Source organism: Anomaloglossus baeobatrachus, chromosome 5 (genome assembly GCF_048569485.1).
Source record: "Anomaloglossus baeobatrachus isolate aAnoBae1 chromosome 5, aAnoBae1.hap1, whole genome shotgun sequence".
In the NCBI taxonomy this organism is placed as follows: domain Eukaryota; kingdom Metazoa; phylum Chordata; class Amphibia; order Anura; family Aromobatidae; genus Anomaloglossus; species Anomaloglossus baeobatrachus.
Genome location: NC_134357.1, coordinates 411510327 through 411530424, shown reverse-complemented (window position 1 = coordinate 411530424; position 20098 = coordinate 411510327). Strand labels below are relative to the sequence as shown.

The window sequence follows — 20098 nt, the reverse complement described above, 5'->3', positions numbered from 1 at the left end:
ATGCTTTAGATGTGCAATGATCAGTAAAGGAGCACAGGCTGTCAGTTTTGAGAAGCACAACTTTATTCCAATTCTAATTAACATAGGGAAAGCAAGGTTTGTCTTTTTTATAAAACTCATAAGTGAATAGCATACAGGGTGGGTTAGGCAGGGAATTTGGGCAAACAGGTATGAATGCAGCCAGATTGCATAGCATAGGGAATCTGAGAGGTTCCCTTTAAAGATTATGTTATCCCAAATGCTGGAGCCATTCAAAAGAAAATGGGATTCAAGTATTGTCCTGCTGAATAGCTGTATTGTCATAACCTTCCTAGATAAGGAGTGCCAACGCAGATCATGTTAGAGTGCAAGAAGGCTGTAGATTTGAACCACCCCTAATTAGTGGTTAATTAAAAGCATGAATTTTTATGACAATATGGCTACAAGAGGGCCTTTATCTGACCCATCAGAAAGTTGGCCACAGTAAACAATCAAAACTATGCTTTCATTTTATAAATAGCTGTGAAAGCTGCTTTGATTGGTTGATATTTATCTGGAACACCCAAAGAATTGTTAGGTGGGCAGATAGATAAGTACTGTATTTTTCGCTTTATAAGGCGCACTTTTGTTCCCCCAAATTTTGGGGGAAAGGGGGGGCATCTTATAAACCAACCATATGGGGGGGGGGGGGGTGTACAAAAAATATATATATATTATATATATATATTTTTTGTATTTATATATTCATATATTCATTATACACACTGCAGGGGGGCATATTATATCTTCCTGTGCTCCCTTTGATTGCACCTCCCCTGTGTTAGATATGGCCCCCATACTGCTGCTCATAGTAAAATAAAAAAAAGCTTTACTTACCTCCAGTGCTGATCTCCTGGTCTCCTGCTGTGATAAGGCACACAGATGATATCACTCTGCCGTGCCGATCACATGACCGGCAGCAAGAACCAGGAAGTGGAGGAGCTCAACCCCACGGAGTGAGTGAGAGACAGGGATTACAGCGCTGAGAAGGTAAGGAAAGTGTGTTTTATTTTATTATGGGCAGCAGTATGGTGGGCATATCTAACACAGGGGAGATGTGCCATCTATAGGGGCCATGGGCAGCACATGGGGACATCCCAGCACAAGGGGGCTATATTCAATATAAGGGTGCCATATCCAGATTAAGTGGGGCTAATTTTAGGATGGGGGGGCTATGAGAGACATATACCCTACATGATTTGTTAGATTGACACTGGCATTATAAGATGGACCCCATTTAACATTTAAAAAAAAATTCTCTTTTCCTTCACCAAATTTGGGGATGCATCTTATAATCAGGTGCGTCTCAAAGCGAAATCAAAATGACAAAACAATCACCGATTTCGGGGCGACCAGCCAGAGAAGAAAAAAAAAAACCACACACTGCCGGCAGCCAGCAAAGGAGCACAGTGAAATTCTAGATGCATTGCTCAGTGGGAAGTATGCAAGTCAAAAAAAAAAAAAAAAAAAAGTCTGTGGAGCCTGTTAGGAGTCTCGACACAGAAAATAGCCAGATATCCCTCTGGGAAGGACCTAGCCGAGGAGTGGCTCTTTAGGAGACGACCATATTAAGTGGCCCTTTTAGTCAATATCCAACTCTTTGACAAGTTTAAAGATCTGACAAGGGAAATACCAAGGCCAGGTATCCATCCACAGACAGCTGTTTCGGGGGTATTTCCCCTCAGTGTGGAGTAGGATTCTGGCTAGGTGGGAGCAATGCCTAGTAGACCAGCAAGACAAAACAATAACTGATCTCAGGGTATACCGATATCTTTAAACTCAAAGAGTTGGATATTTACTAAAAGGGCCACTTAATATGGTGCTTATAGCGGTCTCCTAAAAAGAGCTACCCCTTGGCTAGGTCCTTCCCGGAGGGATATCTGGCTAGTTTCTGTGTCGAGACTCCTAACAGGCTCCACTGACCTTTTTTGATTTGGTACTCAATGAGTGCAAACAATGATGCTCAAGTGCTCATTACTCGAATTTGACTGGTCTGCTGCTTGGCAGGCTCAACTCAAGTAATGAGAATAATGGAAGTCAATGATTTGCTAGTTTGGGATGGCAGGGTTTTTTGGGACAGAACTTCTGAAAACTTGACCCTCAGTGAGCCAGTCCAGGGAGATTACAAAACAGCACTCATTGGGGGTCTGCTCACATGCAGTCAAACAAGACTGTTTTGTGTTCTCCATTTCATGAGCAACATCTGAGCTCCCACAATACTTGGCTGAGCACTGCAATACTCAAATACTGAGCAGTGGAGACGATGCTTGCTCATAGTTATAGGCCTTTACACAGGGTGGTGGGACAGAAATTTTTAGTAAGTACTGCCATACCAATGTCTCTTCCTGTCAGCACTGCAAGTGTTAATAAATCACAGTATATTAAAGCCAGCCACTGTACACAGCTGAGATTAAGAAAGCAGGGAGCCAGAAGGTGGGTGCTTGAGGGAAATGTAGCTTACAGTGGACACATGGTCAGCACTGAAGGACCACACACTGAGCAGAGCAAGGGGAAAAAAATGGGAGCCAAAGAGAAGGGAATGTAGTCATTAACTTACATGGCAACAAGGAGTTAAAAAAAAAAAAAACAATCGTGAGACACCCCACTATTAGAGAAATGGATGGAAGCATAAATACAAAGTATGGAAGTCCAAATAAACAATGACGAAGTTGTGGAAGGGGCTTCCTCCTGACCCTTATGTGGCCTGTTCTTCACCCTACTAGCCATTTGGATGATTTAGTGAAAATTAAGATGCTAATATTTAGGCTTCATCCATTTCTCTATGATATTTAAGATAATTCAACTCAGTATAGGCAAGTCACTTGTTTGCTTCATGCATTCTCCTTTCTGGCTTTAGTTTCTCTATAACTGTCTCTGCCCAGTGAAGTAATTGTAATAGTTCACAATAGTGGCCCAGTATGCACATAACCTGTGGACATCAGATATGGTAACAATTGCTTTGGTCATTAATGGCTTTATGTACAGCCTGAGTATCAGTGTAGGTGCCTTTAAGATACGACGTGCACCATTAGTTAACAAGGTTATTTTTCTTGTGCCTTGGATTTAACCCCTTCAGCCCCCAGCCTGTTTTCACCTTAAAGACCCGGCCATTTTTTACATTTCTGACCAGTGTCACTTTGAGGTTATAACTCTGGAACGCTTCAACGGATCCTGGCGATTCTGAGATTGTTTTTTCGTGACATATTGTACTTCATGTCAATGGTAAATTTAGGCCGATAGTTTTTGCGTTTATGTGTGAAAAGTTTGGAAATTTGGCGAACATTTTGAAAATTTCGCAATTTTCAAAATTTGAAATTTTATGCCCATAAATCTGAGATATGTCACAAAATAGTTACTATGTAACATTTCCCACTTGTCTACTTTACACCAGCGCAATTTTCGAAACAAAATTTTTTTCCGTTAGGAAGTTAGAAGGGGTCAAAGTTCATCAGCAATTTTTCATTTTTCAAACAAATTTTACAAAAAAAATTTTTTAGGTACCACATCACATTTGGAGTGACTTTGAGAGGCCTAGGTGACAGAAAATACCCAAAAGTGACCCCATTCTAAAATCTGCACCCCTCACTGCTCAAAACTACATCCAAGAAGTTTATTAACCCTTTAGGCGCTTTACAGCAACCAAAGCAATGTGGAAGGGGAAAAAATGAAAATTTTACTTTTTACACAAAAATGTAACTTTAGCCATAAAATTTAGCATTTTCACAAGGGTAATCAGGAAAAATGCACCATAAAATTGTGCAATTTCTCCTGAGTACACCGATATCTCATATGTGGGGAAATCAATTGTTTTGGCGCACGGCAAGGCTCGGAAGAGAAGGAGCATCATTTGAATTTTTGAAAGCAAAATTGTCTGGAATAATTAGCAGATGTGATGTTGCGTTTGGAGACCCCCTGAGGTTCCTAAACAATGGAGCTCCCCCACAAGTGACCCCATTTTGGAAACTAGACCCCTCATGGAATTTATCTAGATGTTTATTGAGCACTTTGAACCTCTGGGGGCTTCACAAAAGTTAATAACTTTGAGCAATGAAAATAAAAAAAAAAAAAATTACCACGAAATTGTTACTTCAACCAGGTAGCTTTTTTTTCCACAAGGGTATCAGGAAAAATTGCAACATAAAATGTATTGTGCATTTTCTCCTGAGTACACAGATACCTCATATGTGGTGGAAATCAAGTGTTTGGGCGTACAGCAGGGCTCGGAAGGCAAGGTGCGACAATTGACTTTTCAAACACAAAATTGTCTGGAATAGTTAGTGGATGCCATGTTGTGTTTGGAAGCCCCCTGAGGTGCCTAAACAATGGAGCTCCCCCACAAGTGACCCCATTTTGGAAACTAGACCCCTCATTGAATTTATCTAGATGTTTACTGAACACTTTGAACCCCTGGAGGCTTCACAAAAGTTAAGAACGTTCAGCTGTGAAAATGTATATATTTTTTTTTTTACCATGAAATTGTTATTTCAACCAGGTAGCTTTTTTTTCCACAAGGGTATCAGGAAAAAAAATGCACCATACAATGTATTGTGCAATTTCTCCTGAGTACACAGATACCTAAATATGTGGTGGAAAGTAATTGTCTGGGCACACATCAGGGCTCAGAAGAGAAGGAGCGCCATTTCACAGCAAAATTGGTTGGAATTATTAGCGTACGCCATGTTGCGTTTGGAGACCCCCTGAGGTGCCTAAACAATGGAGCTCCCCCACAAGTGACCTCATTTTGGAAACTAAACCCCCATGGCATAAATCTACATGGGTAATGAGCACTTTGAACCCTCACATGCTTCATACATTGAGGCATACAAACAAAAAAGTACTTTTTTTTTTTCCACAAAATGTTATTTTAGGCTCCATTTTTTAATTTGTACAGGGGTAACAGGATAAAGTGGACCGCAAAATTTGTTGGGCAATTTGTTCTGAGTACGCTGATACCTCATATGTGGCAGAAAAACACTGTTTGGGCGCACGGCAGAGCTCCAGAGGAAAAGAGCGTCATTTGACTTTTTAAATGGAAAATTAGTTGGAATAGTTAGCCGCACCATGTCGCGTTTGGAGATCCCCCTGATATGCCCAAACAGTGGAGCTCCCCCACATGTGACCCCATGTTGGAAACTAGACCCCCCCCAATACAAAGAAATATTAGTTTGGCATAATAAAAAAAAATACAGACGTCAGTAAAAAAAAAAAAAAAAAAAAAAAAAAAAAAAAAAAAAAAAAAATATATGCACCTGCAACTGACACTAAGGCAAGTGCCACACGTGAGAGCAATGCACAAATCTCGCATCGCATCACCCGACACAGCCGCACACTTCTGTCTGGAAGAGAGCGACCGTGCCGGATGATGCGGTGTGAGACTCGAGCATCGCTCTCATGTGTGGCACTGGGCTGACCCTCACAATATTCAGTAAAAAATACTGTAGTTGATTACTACAGTATAATTTTACTGGCCCTAAACTAAGTTTATTTGTATTTCTTAGTTTACAGAAAAAAAAAAAAAAAATTAGGACGAACGCACAGATGTACTACAAAAAGGGGGGGGGGGGGGGGGGGGACTAGGTGGGATGGAAAAAAGATGGATGGAGGATAGAAGAGGGTGCAACGGATGCAGGAGCGGCGGAGGATGGGTGAGGGGGCACGGCGGAGGATGGGAGGGCGTGGCGGATGGAGGAGCGGTGGAGGATGGGTGAGGGCACAACGGATGCAGGAGTGGCGGAGGAAGGGGGGGCAAGGGGAAGGGTGGAAGGGGAGTGGGAGGTGAGATTGGGGATAGCTACCTTACAGAATGGATCTAGGCAGCAGGATTGCAGCAGATCCGGGAGGGGGGGGGGGGAGGTGGCAGATGCTGGGGCGGCGGAGCGGCAGATGCTGGGGCGGCGGAGCGGCAGATGCTGGGGCGGCGGAGCGGCAGATGCTGGGGCGGCGGAGCGGCAGATGCTGGGGCGGCGGAGCGGCAGATGCTGGGGCGGCGGAGCGGCAGATGCTGGGGCGGCGGAGCGGCAGATGCTGGGGCGGCGGAGCGGCAGATGCTGGGGCGGCGGAGCGGCAGATGCTGGGGCGGCGGAGCGGCAGATGCTGGGGCGGCGGAGCAGTGACTGATGGGGAGAGGGGAGCAGCAGATGCTGGGCGGTGGAGCAGCAGATGGGGCGAGAGCAGTGACTGATGGGGGAGGGGAGTGGCAGATGCTGGGCGGTGGAGCAGCAGATGGGGCGAGAGCAGTGACTGATGGGGAGAGGGGAGCGGCAGATGCTGGGGCGGTGGAGCGGCTGATGGGGAGAGTGCAGCGGCCGCCGTGACGCTCTCCTCCCGCTGCGCCACCCCCTGCATCTGACGCCGCTTGCTCTTACTGCTGAGTAGCGGCGTCACATGCAGGGGGAGAGTAGCGGCGTCAGATGCAGGGGCGCAGTGGGAGAGCAGGGGCGAAGCACATGGAGCAGGGCAGCGGTGGATCGGGGGCTGTGACTCACAGATGGGCGCCCGCAGGGATCGATCTCCTCAGATTCCACGGAGGGAGAAGCTAAGGAGAGTGATCTCCTACAGCGAGCTCACCCGGTTCCAGAGGCACGGTGCTGCTTGGAGAAATCGGTCACAAGGCCGATCTCTCCAATCAGAGCTGGGGGCGGGTGCAGTAAAGCTCACTGAGCTCCAGCCAATGGCCAGTGCTGCAGCTGCACTGACATAGCTGGATTTCAATGCTTCAGCCATTTTCAATGGCTGAAACATAACACTGGCTGTGATTGGCTGACTAACGCCGTTCAGCCAATCACAGCCTCCGTAGGTCCGGGAAGGAGACACCACCCCTCCTGAGGTCAGGTACAAGTCCTCTCCTTCCCGAATCTACAGTTTTTTTAAAACCGATCGCGGTGCCCGGTGCCGCGATTCCGCCATGACGGATCTAGCCGTCATGGGTCTTTAAGTACCAGGGCACCATGACGGCTAGATCCGTCAAAGGTCGTGAAGGGGTTAAAGCTACATAATCTAAAGATGCATTAATTTACCAAAACAAGTCATTGATAAATGTGGTTCAATTTTAGATAGTAGACTGCTGCCTGGAAATTAGACCACATCAGAAACGTCCTAGGTGCTTGTGCTGTAAACCATCTGATGTCTTAAAGATATTGCATTGTATAGCTCCAATTGGTTTGGCCTGGTTACAGTTTCATAACCACATGAAAAATTACTCCGTATGGTTCCAATCCTTGGACTGGAGGGGCCACGATTTGTCTACATCCCAAAACAAACTCCAACATTGATTCGTTTAAATACAAAATTTTATTCCAGTGTTCAGATTGGATGATTGGACATGTTTAGTGCAATGATACACAAATGTAAGAGGAATTAACGCATCAGGTTTCTCACAGCCGAGACTGCTGCTTTTTCCACATCAGATCCCAACGCAGGCTTCCACGACTACACTGTGCTCCAGAGTTTAGACACACATGGCCATATGGACAGCAGTGCACTCTATCAGGACAGCACACCCCCTGCAAAGAAAAAAGTGCCCACATCATAAGGTACAGCTAATATGATCGCCAAGATTGCAGTAATGCCAAAGTCCACATACTTACAGAAGGGTAAGGGCAGCATGACCAAGCTCCATAAACTCCTCTACAACAAGTCTGACCATCATAGCAAGCATAACTTGCGTCACACCACACATAGTCCAATGGTTTGATTGGAGCAGCCTTTTTGAGGGAGCCAGATGGTTTATTGCAACTGCCTGTTGCCACATCACAGGTGTAACCAGAAGGACAACAGTGGAGGTGGTCTGAACAGCACACAGCCTTACAAGGGTGAGAAGAGACAAAGGTCAATGGGTGCAGCACAAAGAGGCGGCCAGAACATGAACCAACACAGCCTGCACATAGGTGGCAAGTGCTGAAGAACAGATGGGCTTATTTAGGACTCCTTAATAAGGTAGACAAGAAGCCTCAAGCTGTAATAGTGAACAGACAAGACTAACAGACTAAGGGAGATTAAAACTCCTGCCCCCGCAGGCTAGTAGTGTCAGCACAGGTCAAAGTAGAAGATTATATTATAGAGCAAGAAAGATTAATGATAGAAAGTGCAAGAATATCAGAAGGTGTGTATATATGTGTAATGGCTAAACACCCGATCACCTCACCTGCATAGTGGTCAATGTATGCAATATTTCAGGGGCTCTAGGTAAGAAATAGGCATAGAAAGGTGCTGGGGATCTTAGCTACATTTACCAATGAATGTCTGGTCATTTACTATTTAGCAACATGCTCCAAGAATACATGCTGGCTGGAATGGTTGCTCACCTCCTCCAGAGGGCAGCATGCCCATCCTCCACCCTCTGTATGGCAGCATGTGGTCCCCTGGGCACAGCTGTGAGTCTTATCACACTTGACCTCAGGGGCATATACACTGATCTTGCCAGGCCTTGGGGTTGAGAACTGACCCAACACACAAGTAGCCTGCTCATCACATGTCAACCCATTGGGGCAACAGGTGGCCTATTTAGGGGAAAGACACTTGTGAAGAACAGAAATGGCAGAAGAGAAACAGAAGCAGAGGTTAGTCAGTGTGGGGGCAGGTTATTACACAACACGACATGATACCTGCTCATAGAGGCAGCAGCCCCATTCCCCAGATGCAAGTCGGCAACAAGTGGTTTCATCAGGACAAGCAGTTTGATCACCACATTTGACGTTGGTACCTACGAGGGTAGAAGCTTGCTAGTGACTAGTGCACATAATCAGTAAGCCCTGCACTGTCAATCTGCATGGTTCTACAGGTGCTATTGGTGTTTGTCACCTAATCATTAGGCTTTTTTGCCATAGGAAATAAAAAATGCAACAGAAACTGGTTAATGCCCCCTAAGTGCCACTTAGTGGGCAGACAAGATTCAGCTTCTTTGATTACATGTTAAATCGTAAAGTAGACTTACTTTTCTCTTTAATTGCTGGAATCTTCTCAGACCAAGGAATGGACAGACCCTCTAGCTGGCATTGCCCCTGGACACAGGTGAACCCATTAGGACAGCAGTGCTCATGATCGTCACAACATACAGCCTAGGAAGGGGAAAAAAAACAATTATATAACACACACACACTTCTAATAGTTTAACATCTGTGCAAAGATAATGGCACCAACCTGTTCATAAGGACAACAGCCCCATTCACCAGAGGCCAAGCGGCAGCAGGTGGCAGTGCCAGGGCAGGAGGCTGTATCGTCACATTTAACAGTGGCTGTAGAGGTAAGAAAATCAAAAGGTGGCCATTAGGAATATAGTTGATCCGTACAATTGGAGTAGGATAATTCTCAGTAATTACCAAACTAATTTTAAGGCTAGTTTTGACATTTTTACCAAAATCTGGTGTGAGGGGTAGATGTCCTGGGACTATAGAACATGAAAACAAGGGATCACTGCATTAATTTGGATACCAGACTTGCCTTCCTCTTTAATTGCTGGAATTTTCTCTGACCAAGGTATGGACAGCGCCTTTTGCTGACACTGCCCCTGGACACAGGTGAACCCATTAGGACAGCAGTGCTCATGATCATCACAGCATACGGCCTAGGAGGTGCGGGGAATAAAAAAGGAAAATATAAAGAATCTGTACAATAGCAATTTCTTTACCATACAGTAACCCAGATACTGGTACAAACCTGTTCATAAGGACAACAGCCCCATTCTCCAGAGGCCAAGCGGCAGCAGGTGGCAGTGCCAGGGCAGGAGGCTGTATCGTCACATTTAACAGTGGCTGTGGAAGAGAAAAAAGCCAAAATAATGGAAATGCCTAGTATTCTAGTTTAAGTATCTCCAGCTATTAGTCACTAGGATGACTCCAATAGAAGACATTTTAAGATGTATTTTGACATTTAATGACCTTTAGGTGTATGACCGTTCACCTTCAAGAACAAAGTGTACACAGTTATAATTTAATTGAAAACCCAAACTTGCCTTCTTCCTTAATTGCCGCAGTCTTCACAGACCAAGGAATGGACAGTTCCTTTTGCTGACATTGCCCCTGGACACAGGTGAACCCATTGGGACAGCAGTGCTCATGGTCATCACAGCATACGGCCTAGAATGAAAAATATTCCAAATATTTCAGTGATTTCCCTAAACTCACCTTTCCAAAAAAAAAAAAAAAAAGTACTGGTACAAACCTGCGCATAAGGACAGCAGCCCCATTCTCCAGAGGCCAAGCGGCAGCAGGTGGCAGTGCCAGGGCAGGAGGCCGTATCGTCACATTTAACAGTGGCTGTGAAAAGGAAAAAAAAAAGAAAAGCCATTAGGCACCTAATCTGATCCCCATTGTAGAGTAGGCCATTTGTCAGTAATAAGCTATACTGTGGTGTTTTTATTAAGCTGTCAATAACATTGAGGTAATATTTCAAGTAGACAAATTAAAAACATTATAAAGAAAATACAAAAAAGGATAAAGGGAAATAGTGCCCAAGAGGTAAAGAAGTTCTAATTGGTGACAGAGGGTTCATTAAGAGCTATCAGATGCTCGCAGGCGCAGGGGTGCGGCAGCAAAGCGTATGGCCACCATACTCTGCACAGGGTGACTAGACTCACATTTATCTACTTTGTTAGATAATATAGCCGACAGTTTCTCAATCATACCAGGATACTAGCAGACATGCAGAAAAGAACCTCTGTGCAAGAACAGCATATTGGCCCTTTTCAGGCTAATAAGTCAACAAAATTCATAATGCCACCTGTTTTTCGAAGTAGAAATGCCCCCCCCCCCTGCCCCCCCAACCTCTTGGGACCCTGTACCAATGTTATGTGCACCTCTATTGATCATTCTCTCACTTCGATGAGGTCTAAACCTGGTTTTCGCCAAGTTGAAGAAAATGGTCTGCTCAGGGTCAGGAAGATAAAGGAAATGAGAGCATGGGAATATTTAGAAATATTGGAGACACTTCGCAAAGTTTGTGTGGTTTATCTTTGGACTGGGGCCTGTGACTGAATATAGGAAAAGAGACTAATCCAGAGCCTATGCACTTTCGGGCAAAGACACCTAGTGATACATGTCACCCTCAGATCGTCAGCATCTGAGGTTCTTGAGTAATTCGTAATGTTGAGCGAGCGTGCTCACCGTTAATCGAGTATTTGGATGCTGCAACGCGACTCAAATACTGAGTATAATAGAAGTCAAAAGGAAACAAGCATTTTTTCAGACTCTGATGCTCAAGGCTCAATCAAATAAGCAGTGGTGAGCATGCTCACTCATCGCTAGTAATTAGGAATGGCTTTGGCTGGAGTCAAGTACAATCTCATTACTTTGTAGTTGGTTTCCAGTAGATTAGGAGGACCATATCCGAGTCCAACTGCTGGGAGCTCACATATTGCAAATCATGAAATTACCTTTTTGCTAAATAAGAGGTATTTGGGAAACATTTCACAGATTACACCTATAAGAGTGGGATATTACCAAGTTTGAGAGATTTACATTGGGCAGGAGGTAGTGTCTAAGGTCAGTAGATGGCACCTCGAAGGTTAGCCAGAGAGGTTTAGAGGAAGTATGGTATACGGATAATTGGGCCAGTTAATCTGCCTGGCAATATCTACAGAGTAATTTTTAGGAGTTTGACAGGTCACTAACATTTAGGGAGTCTAATGCGACTACAGACGTCAAGAACAAGGATCCACTGCATTGTTTTATTTGGAAACTAGACTTGCCTTCCTCCTTAATTGCCGCAGCCTTCACAGACCAAGGGATGGACAGTGCCTTTTGCTGACATTGCCCCTGGATACAGGTGAACCCATTGGGACAACAGTGCTCATGGTCATCACAGCACACGGCCTAGAAAGAAATGATCAAATGTTTCATTGTGATTCTTTAAATTCCCTACCATTCCTCCAAAAGTTACTGGTACAAACCTGCGCATAAGGACAACAACCCCATTCTCCAGAGGCCAAGCGGCAGCAGGTGGCCGTGCCAGGGCAGGAGGCTGTATCGTCACATTTAACAGTGGCTGTAGAGGTAAGAAAATCATAAGTCATTAGCATTAGGCATCCCTAATACTTGAGTAGGACAAGGTGAGCAACAACCTATATTTTAAAGGAGTGTTTTGACTTATCACTGACATCTTTTAGAGCAGGGGTCTCAAACACGCGGCCCGCGGGCGGCCCCTCAGGGTACTTAGTGCGGCCCCCAGGCCCGTGCCCCTGGTCACTATCGCGGCAGGGGCCGCAGCCACTGTCTGCACTTTATGTCAGATGAATGTGTTGCAGGCGCTCCGCTCTCGCGCCGGCCATACAATCATCTCACATAAATCACTGACAGTGACACTGCAGCTGCCGCGATGGTGACCAGGGGCACGGGCCTGGGGGCCGCACAAAGCAGAGATGAGGCAACAGAGGGAGCGCGGGACAGGTGAGAAGAAGACTGAGTGAGTGCGTGAGTGTGTGTGTGGTGGACGTTAACCCCTTAGCGACCTATGATTTAATGGGTACGTCATAGCTCCCTGGTACTTAAGGACCCATGCCGTACCCAGTACGTCATGGCGAAATCGCAGCCCCGGAGGCTGCGATCACTGCAGATACCTTAGATTCGGGGAGGGAGGGGTGGTGTCTCCTCCCCGGACCTACGGAGGCTGTGATTGGCTGACAAACGCTCTCAGCCAATCACAGCCACTAATGTTTCAGCCATCGAAAATCGCTGAAACATTGAAATCCAGCCAAGATCAGGGCAGCTATAGCCCTGATCATTGGCTGGAGATGGGTGACCTCTTTCACCCACCCCCAGCTCTGATTGGAGACCGACCTTGTGACCGATCTCTCCAGTCACTGTGGATCTGGTGCCGGAGACTGCCCCCCCCCTCAGCTTCACTCCGGCGTCTGACTGTGGAAGGTGAGGTGAGCTGCTGATCCATTACTGGATGGGGACAAAGTGCGCACATTACTATGAGATGGGGATAAGGCTGGGGACATTACAAGGATGGGCACAATACTATTGGATGGGGACATTATTACTATAGGATCGGGACTAGGATGGGCACATGACTATAGAATGGGGACAAGGTGGGCACATTACTGTAGGATAGGGACATTACTACAAAGGGGACAAGGATGGGAAATATTACTATAGAATAGGGATAATGCTGGGGACATTAGTATAGGGTGGGGACAAGGTTGGCACATTACTAAAGGATGGGCACATTACTATAGGATGGGGACATTGCTACAAGGGGACAAGGATGGACACATTACTTTAGGATGGGGATAAGGATGAGCACATTACTGTGGGATGGGGACTAGGATGGGGTACATTACTACAAGGGGACAAGGATGAGCACATTACTGTGGGATGGGGCACAATACTACAAGGGGACAAGGATGGGCACGTTACAACAATATGGGGAACATTACTAAAAGGTTGGTCAAAATTTCTATATGGTGCTAATTGTAAGACTGTTACAAGAAAGGAATAAAATATTAAAAAAAAAAAAAAAAAAAAGTGTTTATATTTAAACAAAGAATGTGTGCGTTTGCTATAATGAACAAGTGAAAATGTTCAAAATCAGTGATCCCAAGGTGTGTAAAAAAATAATAAAATATATATGGTACCAATAAAAATGTCACTTTGTCCTGCAAAGAAAGCGGCCCCCCAATTTAATTTTTCCTCTGTGCGGCCCATACACCCAGCCGAGTTTGAGACCCCTGTTTTAGAGGGTGGAGGGTTGGTTCAGTGACTACACATTCAAGAACAGAGTGTCCACTGCATTGTTTTATTTACAACCCAGACTTGCCTTCCTCAATTGCTGCAGTCTTCACAGCCCAAGGAATGGATAGTTCTTTTTGCTGACATTGCCCCTGGATACAGGTGAACCCATTGGGACAGCAGTGCTCATGGTCATCACAGCACACGGCCTAGAAAGAAAACGAATATTTTAAATATAATATTTCTCCAATCTCCCCTCTCAAAAAGCTACTGGTACAAACCTGTGCATAAGGACAGCAACCCCATTCTCCAGAGGCCAAGCGGCAGCAGGTGGCAGTGCCAGGGCAGGAGGCTGTATCGTCACATTTAACAGTGGCTGTGGAGGGAGGCAAAAAAAAAAAAAAAAAAAAGTCATTGATGGCAAACTCATTGTACTTTAATTAGGCATCAGTAGCCAATCACCACTAATTTGGATGGGACATTCAGTTTTGACTCCAAAACCAGGCTCGTGTTAATATATTAACCTGGCATTGAGAAATCACTTGTAGAATTTTGCACATATTTCAAGAAAACATGGAGCAGTTGCAAAGTTAAAATCCATCTGCAGTAATGGGAAGATATCCAACATCTGGACTTCAAAGAATTTGGTTACAAACCCACCTACAACAGTTTCTGAAAATTATTTTTTATTTATTTTTTTTAAACACCTTGGTATTCTAAGTCTACAGACGTTGGGAGTTTTAGTGAAAAGTCATTTTGAACACCAATGTCCATTACATGCCATCACACTGATCTAGTGCAACATTCAGTGGTTTTCTTTACCTTCCTCACGTAAAGTTGCGATCTTGCTGTACATTGGGATCTCAAAGTTTACATTCACGCACTTTTTATGAGGAACATCACAGGTGGTCCCAGAAGGACAGCAGTGGAGAAAGTCACTACAGCACACGGCCTGCAATACAGTCACAGGGCTCAGCAAAGTGAGAATTCATCATCATGCACAACTTAGCAGTTGCCCCAATTATACTTACAGATAAGAATGGGCAGCATCCATAACGCTTATCCTCTGTTGGGCAGCAGGTTGTTCCATCAGGGCAAGAAGATCCATCAAGGCAATTTACTTCCCGGACAATTTCTGTGAAGTCAATGAAAACATGTGGGGCATTCAAGAGATTAGAAAGGTCACTATCTAGTCCATACTGAAGTGGAAACACTTTGTGCAGCACCAATACAATTCAGTGCCGAGACCTTCAGGCTGCCCCTACATTGCAGGGTTTAACCGCCCCGTCTGGAATTGTATTCAGCGCTCCCACATGTAATCCCTTCACGCCATGGCCTTGTTCTGTCACCCCACCCACCCCCACTACCACCATTCTTCCAAGAGCCATATCCATTTTTGTCAATATATCTGTATGAGGGCCTATTGACACCATTTTACCATATAGTGTATGGAGAAAAAAAAAAAAAAAAATTAAAGTTGGTGAAAGTGCAATTACACAATTGTTTTGTTTTTACAATGTTCACTATATGGTAAAACTGATCTGGAAGTATGAGTCTCCAGGTCAGTATGAATACACAAGTTGTGAGGAGGGGGGAGAAAAAAAAAAAAGCTGTTAAAAACCACAGATCTGAACCCTTCATAGGGAATCAGTTTAGTCAATATAACAGTGCCATTATGGCCATGCCATTACTTTTTAGTGCTGGCTGCTTTTCATTAAAGAATCTGTTCTTTTAATATTCATAAGTCCATATTCAGTGAAGATGGAGTTTCACATTGCTGAAATTCTATATAGCTAGAGGATGTGACCACCAGTTCATGATTTGGCCCCTCTTCCATGGGTTGTGCTCCTTTGTGCGCTGCACTAGAATTGCTGCTCCCGTCAGTGACTGATGTAGCATTTCTGACGTACAGAATGCTGACTGAACTGACGTGTAGGTGTGGCCATGCCCCCCATCCCTCCCATTTTGGCAGAGATTAGTCAAATGGAGGTGAAAATGTCAGAAGTTGCATAGTTTTACAACTTTAAAAAGCTTTTACGCAACTTTTCTAGTGTAAAAGCTTTGTTGAATCAGCACCTCTGACTCAAGCCACTTCCCTCAAGTCTGGACACCAGATGTGTACTCAACTTGCTAGTAGAAGAAAATCAAAGCGACAAGTCAGACTGAATAAACACTAACCAGCACTGGTCAGCTTCACCCTGGCCGGAACCTTCTTCAGCAGAGGAACATCCCCGTTTTCAGATACACATTTGCCATGTGCCAAGTCACATACTGTAGCATGTGGGCAGCAGTGTAGGTGATCATTACAGCATGTTGCCTACAGATATAAGGTGACAGTCAAGCATCCATGTCAGAAGAAAGAAGCTTGGAAGGAATTGTACAGTGGGGTTTATTTTATATACTGGACCTGTTCACAAGCTGTCTGCTATGAATCCACATTTAAAAGAGGTTGTCCACTACTTGAACGTTGATGGCCCATCCTTAGGCTAGGTCATCAATGTCTGATCATCTGCTCTACCAGCGGCGGCAGCAGCAGGCAAAGCGCAGTTCCAAAGCAGCTCCGGAACTGAGCATTTCCGGCCACCACAGCAGGTAATCAGTGGGGGCGCCAGGTGTCAGACCCTGCTGACCTATCCAAAAGGTTAGACCATCAATGCTCAAGTACAGGACAACCTTTAAGTCACTGAAGCCAAGATAAAGTAACAGCTACAAGGCATGGGCACAATATATCAAGACATTCTAATACTTAACAACCCTTTCAAATGATATCTGTCACCTAAAAATCATGCAGCACTAAAGGCTACATTATAATTCAGCAGTGTTAAGGGTTCTGCTTAAAATCAGTCAAAGCTGAAGCAGTCAGGAATAGTCAGTATGTAGACTATGGCCTTCCGTGAAAAGGACTTTACATTCTGCAAGCTGAAGGCTCAACAAAAATAGTGGTGTCTCCTCACCTGTGGTATAGGGCAGCAAGCCCAGGTTTGGTCAGCCATTTGACAGCAAGTTGCATCATTAGGACATTCTGATTTTTTATCAGGACAAGTTACAGCTGACAGATTTGAGGCTGAAAGAGGCAGAACATAATGAGCTGGAACAGAGCAGCCATGCTGAAAGTAGCCATTGAGATTTCTTACCTGGGACACAATGACCATCTTCAGAGCAATGGCTGCCTGAAGGACAGCAGTGATGACCATCCTGGCAAGATGTTCCCTGGTTATGAAGAGAACTTCAGCAGTTATAATGGTCGTATGGCAGTAGGCTTAAGTCAACAGGAATTAGAATACATTCACACATTTTCAGTGGTAACATTTGTGTATTTGCAGGGGAATGCACTAATGAAATCCTTCAACACAACATTTCTGCCAGGATTTCCAGTTTATGCTGCCATGTGTATATTTGGCAAATTAATGTGTTCCTTCCCACTATCAATATGTGACAGCTCAACTAAAGTGACTATCCACCCAGACTGACCGATCAGACCACATAAGGCAGTCGATGCATCATAGCAAAGCCAGACACCAAGTTATCCTTCCACATCCACCCACTCTGCCCTTCTGGCTCTAGGAAAGTACCAAGGGAGAGGGTGGAGATTGATGGAAAACAAGCAGGTGGGAAGGTGCACTGAATGTTTGGCCAAACCTGATGCTCAAAGCCACTACTTGTTTTGAACAGACATTGTGCCGAGAGAAACCCTTTAAAGCAATTTGCCATCAAGGCCACAGATTTGAAATAAATGGGGAAGCCTGTAACTATTGGAGGTTGTTTGTGTGAGAATCTGATATGTGTATGAATGACAAAATTGGGTACCTGCACCATTAAAAGAACATTCTTTGCTACACCCAGTGCATGGTGCATCCAAATGATTACCTTTTGTGATATTACAGCATATTGAAAGTATCTAAGAGGTGCTGGTTCCATTTAGGGTTTTACAACCATCAGGAAGGTAGAGGTCTCGTGATCCAGATAACAAGACATGCATTCAGCCCTCTACATTGTAGTACATGGCAGATGCTGAAACAATCAAGCCGTTTCCCATAATGAATACAACAGCTCATGAATGGCCACTTCATCTCATCTGCTCACTTCTATGCGACCGGAGGCAGGATTCCTCCATTCTGCCAAAATATGGCAGCCAGAAATGAGCAACATTCATATTTACCCATCCCCTAAGGTGCTATATACCATATAGAACCATAGGCTGTGCGCCACTGCTTTAAATGGAACCTGCAGCATATTTTAGTACCCCCAAGTGATCTAACAAGTGTTTGGTCGTTGTGGTGCAGAAGCCTTTGCTTTGCAAATTCTTTATATTGAGTAAGGTCTACATTTTTATATAGATAAGCTGCAAGTGCAGGAGGCTTGGCCGTGCACCTACAGCCTCTACCTCTTGGCATCCATTGCCATCATACAGTCACTGAACAAAATGATCTTGTTTGAGTGAACTACCTCACCCGCTGTAGATCTTAAGTAGGTTATGTGCCACCCCAGGGGAGGACCGCTACAGATCTGGGTCTAGCAACACCCATCAACTGTGCATGCACCACCCCAGGGAATAACAGCACCCCCTGTATGAGATGTTGGTGGGGAACGTGTCAGAAAAGTGACCCATCAGTGACAGGAGGCTGGAGAGCTGTTACAGGCCCAAATCCCCTGAATTTGCAGCACATACAAAAGTGGAAAAGGGATTACTCAGGAATGGAATAATTGAAGAGTGGAGGGGTGGGGGGGGGGGGGGGCAACATCCGTTATGGGTACACAAACCTGCTGACAGACCATGTACAATGCTTTAAAGGGAATCCAATAGGTCACATGTCTAGAGCTGCCATGTCTGGGAACATTGGTGGCCCATGCATTGTTTCCTATGTCAATGCTCTGCAGCTAAATTCAATGTATTGCCTCCATAAAGAGAATTTGGAAGATTTCTCACCTGAGTAAATGGACAGCAGGCAGATCCTCCCTGCGGAGTGCCAACACATGAATACTCATCAGGACAACCCTCGTCATTAGAGCAGGAAACCCCAGATGTGATCATTGGGAGGGAACGAGTCACGACCTGGAAACAATGAGAACCTGGATTATTACAGAAAACCAAAATGCCAGTCATTTACCCATACCATGAGTAATTCTGTCACATGGACTGTGCCAGTTGTCAGCCCATCAGGTCACACTAGTGATCTAGTTTCTCCAATGCTGGGGAGATACCGACAGTGATCTGATACTAAGGTTACCCCTGTGAGTTTCTCCACCATGTCTTAACCCCCAGGCGATTTTCCTTTTTTTGCTTCTTCCAAGAGCCGTAACTTATTTTTCTATCAACCTTGCCATATAAGGGCTTGGGGTTTTTTTGCAGGAAGAGCTGTACTTTTAAATTAAACCATGAGTTTTACCATATAGTGCACTGGAAAACTAAACAAAAAAAAAAAAAAAAAAAAAGCAAATCGCACAATAGTTGGAGATATTTTATTCACCATTTAATGTGTTGGTGTGATGTCTCAGGTCAGTATAAGTTCGTGGACACCAAACATGAATAGGTTTACTTTTATAAAAAAGGGTTAAAAACAGCAAAATGCACAATTTTGTCTGAAAAAAGTAGGGCACTTTTAGCGCTATTTAGCTCAGTGACTGCTTATTTTTTGCGCCTCCAGCTGACGTTTTTAATGTTACAATTTTTGCGCAGATACATTTTTTGATCGCCTGTTATTGCATTTTTCGAAATTTTGGCGTTTGGAATTTTTTGCCGCTATGCCACTTACCGATCAGATTAATTGATTTTATATTTTGATAGATTGGGCGTTTCTGAATGCGGCGATACCAAATGCGTATATATTTTTTATTTTTTTAACCCTTTAATTTTCAATGGGCAGAATGGGGGAAGGGGGGGGGATTTGAACTTCGTTGTTAAAACTTTATTTTACTAGTCCCCCTAGGGGACTATAACGATCAGCAATATAAGGATAAGGCTGCACATCAAACTTAGAAAATGGTATAATGCCTCAAGCATATGGAAAAATATTGGAAAATACAATGAAAAATGCTACTTGCTAACTTGAACATGTGAATAATGAATTGCATACCTGCCATGAATATTAGGAAAAAGGAGATATTTAGCAATCGCATTGATCAATGTAACTGAGCCCCAAGACCTCGTCAAGGTATATCTCTATATTGGGGTCCCTAGCTCTGTGACCCCAACTGTGTGTCATCTCATTGCAATTAAAAACTGCTGTGGGTGGAGAGGGGTAACCAAGGACTGTCTTATATAGGAGATGGAAAAAACATGGCCGAAAGGGGCAGAGCTGTGTTCACATTCAGAAAAAAAAAAAAAAAAAAAAAAAAAAAAGTTACCCCTCTCCACCCACAGCAGTTTTTAATTGCAATGAGATGACAGTTAGGGTCACAGAGCTAGGGACCCC

The 20098-nt window shown here is 44.4% G+C and overlaps 1 protein-coding gene across 2 annotated transcripts in view; it reads right to left on the bottom strand.

Annotated features, from left to right (window-relative positions):
• Positions 1-7289: 7289 nt before the first annotated feature.
• The window catches only part of GRN (granulin precursor), a 28959-nt gene continuing 16150 nt past the window's right edge, over positions 7290-20098 (bottom strand). The window contains exons 3-22 of one of the 2 annotated variants that reach the window (XM_075350236.1): positions 18613-18738; positions 16820-16895; positions 16640-16749; positions 15864-16002; positions 14717-14820; positions 14508-14637; positions 13967-14061; positions 13774-13894; positions 11903-11997; positions 11702-11825; positions 10177-10271; positions 9968-10091; positions 9673-9767; positions 9457-9580; positions 9157-9251; positions 8951-9074; positions 8622-8719; positions 8322-8516; positions 7605-7820; positions 7290-7520 (exon numbers count right to left, since the gene is read on the bottom strand). In XM_075350236.1, coding sequence (XP_075206351.1) covers positions 7392-7520; positions 7605-7820; positions 8322-8516; positions 8622-8719; positions 8951-9074; positions 9157-9251; positions 9457-9580; positions 9673-9767; positions 9968-10091; positions 10177-10271; positions 11702-11825; positions 11903-11997; positions 13774-13894; positions 13967-14061; positions 14508-14637; positions 14717-14820; positions 15864-16002; positions 16640-16749; positions 16820-16895; positions 18613-18738 — 2415 coding nt within the window. In that variant the 3' untranslated portion in view covers positions 7290-7391. The remainder of the gene's footprint in view (positions 7521-7604; positions 7821-8321; positions 8517-8621; positions 8720-8950; positions 9075-9156; positions 9252-9456; positions 9581-9672; positions 9768-9967; positions 10092-10176; positions 10272-11701; positions 11826-11902; positions 11998-13773; positions 13895-13966; positions 14062-14507; positions 14638-14716; positions 14821-15863; positions 16003-16639; positions 16750-16819; positions 16896-18612; positions 18739-20098) is intronic. The other variant, XM_075350237.1, reaches the window with a different exon arrangement.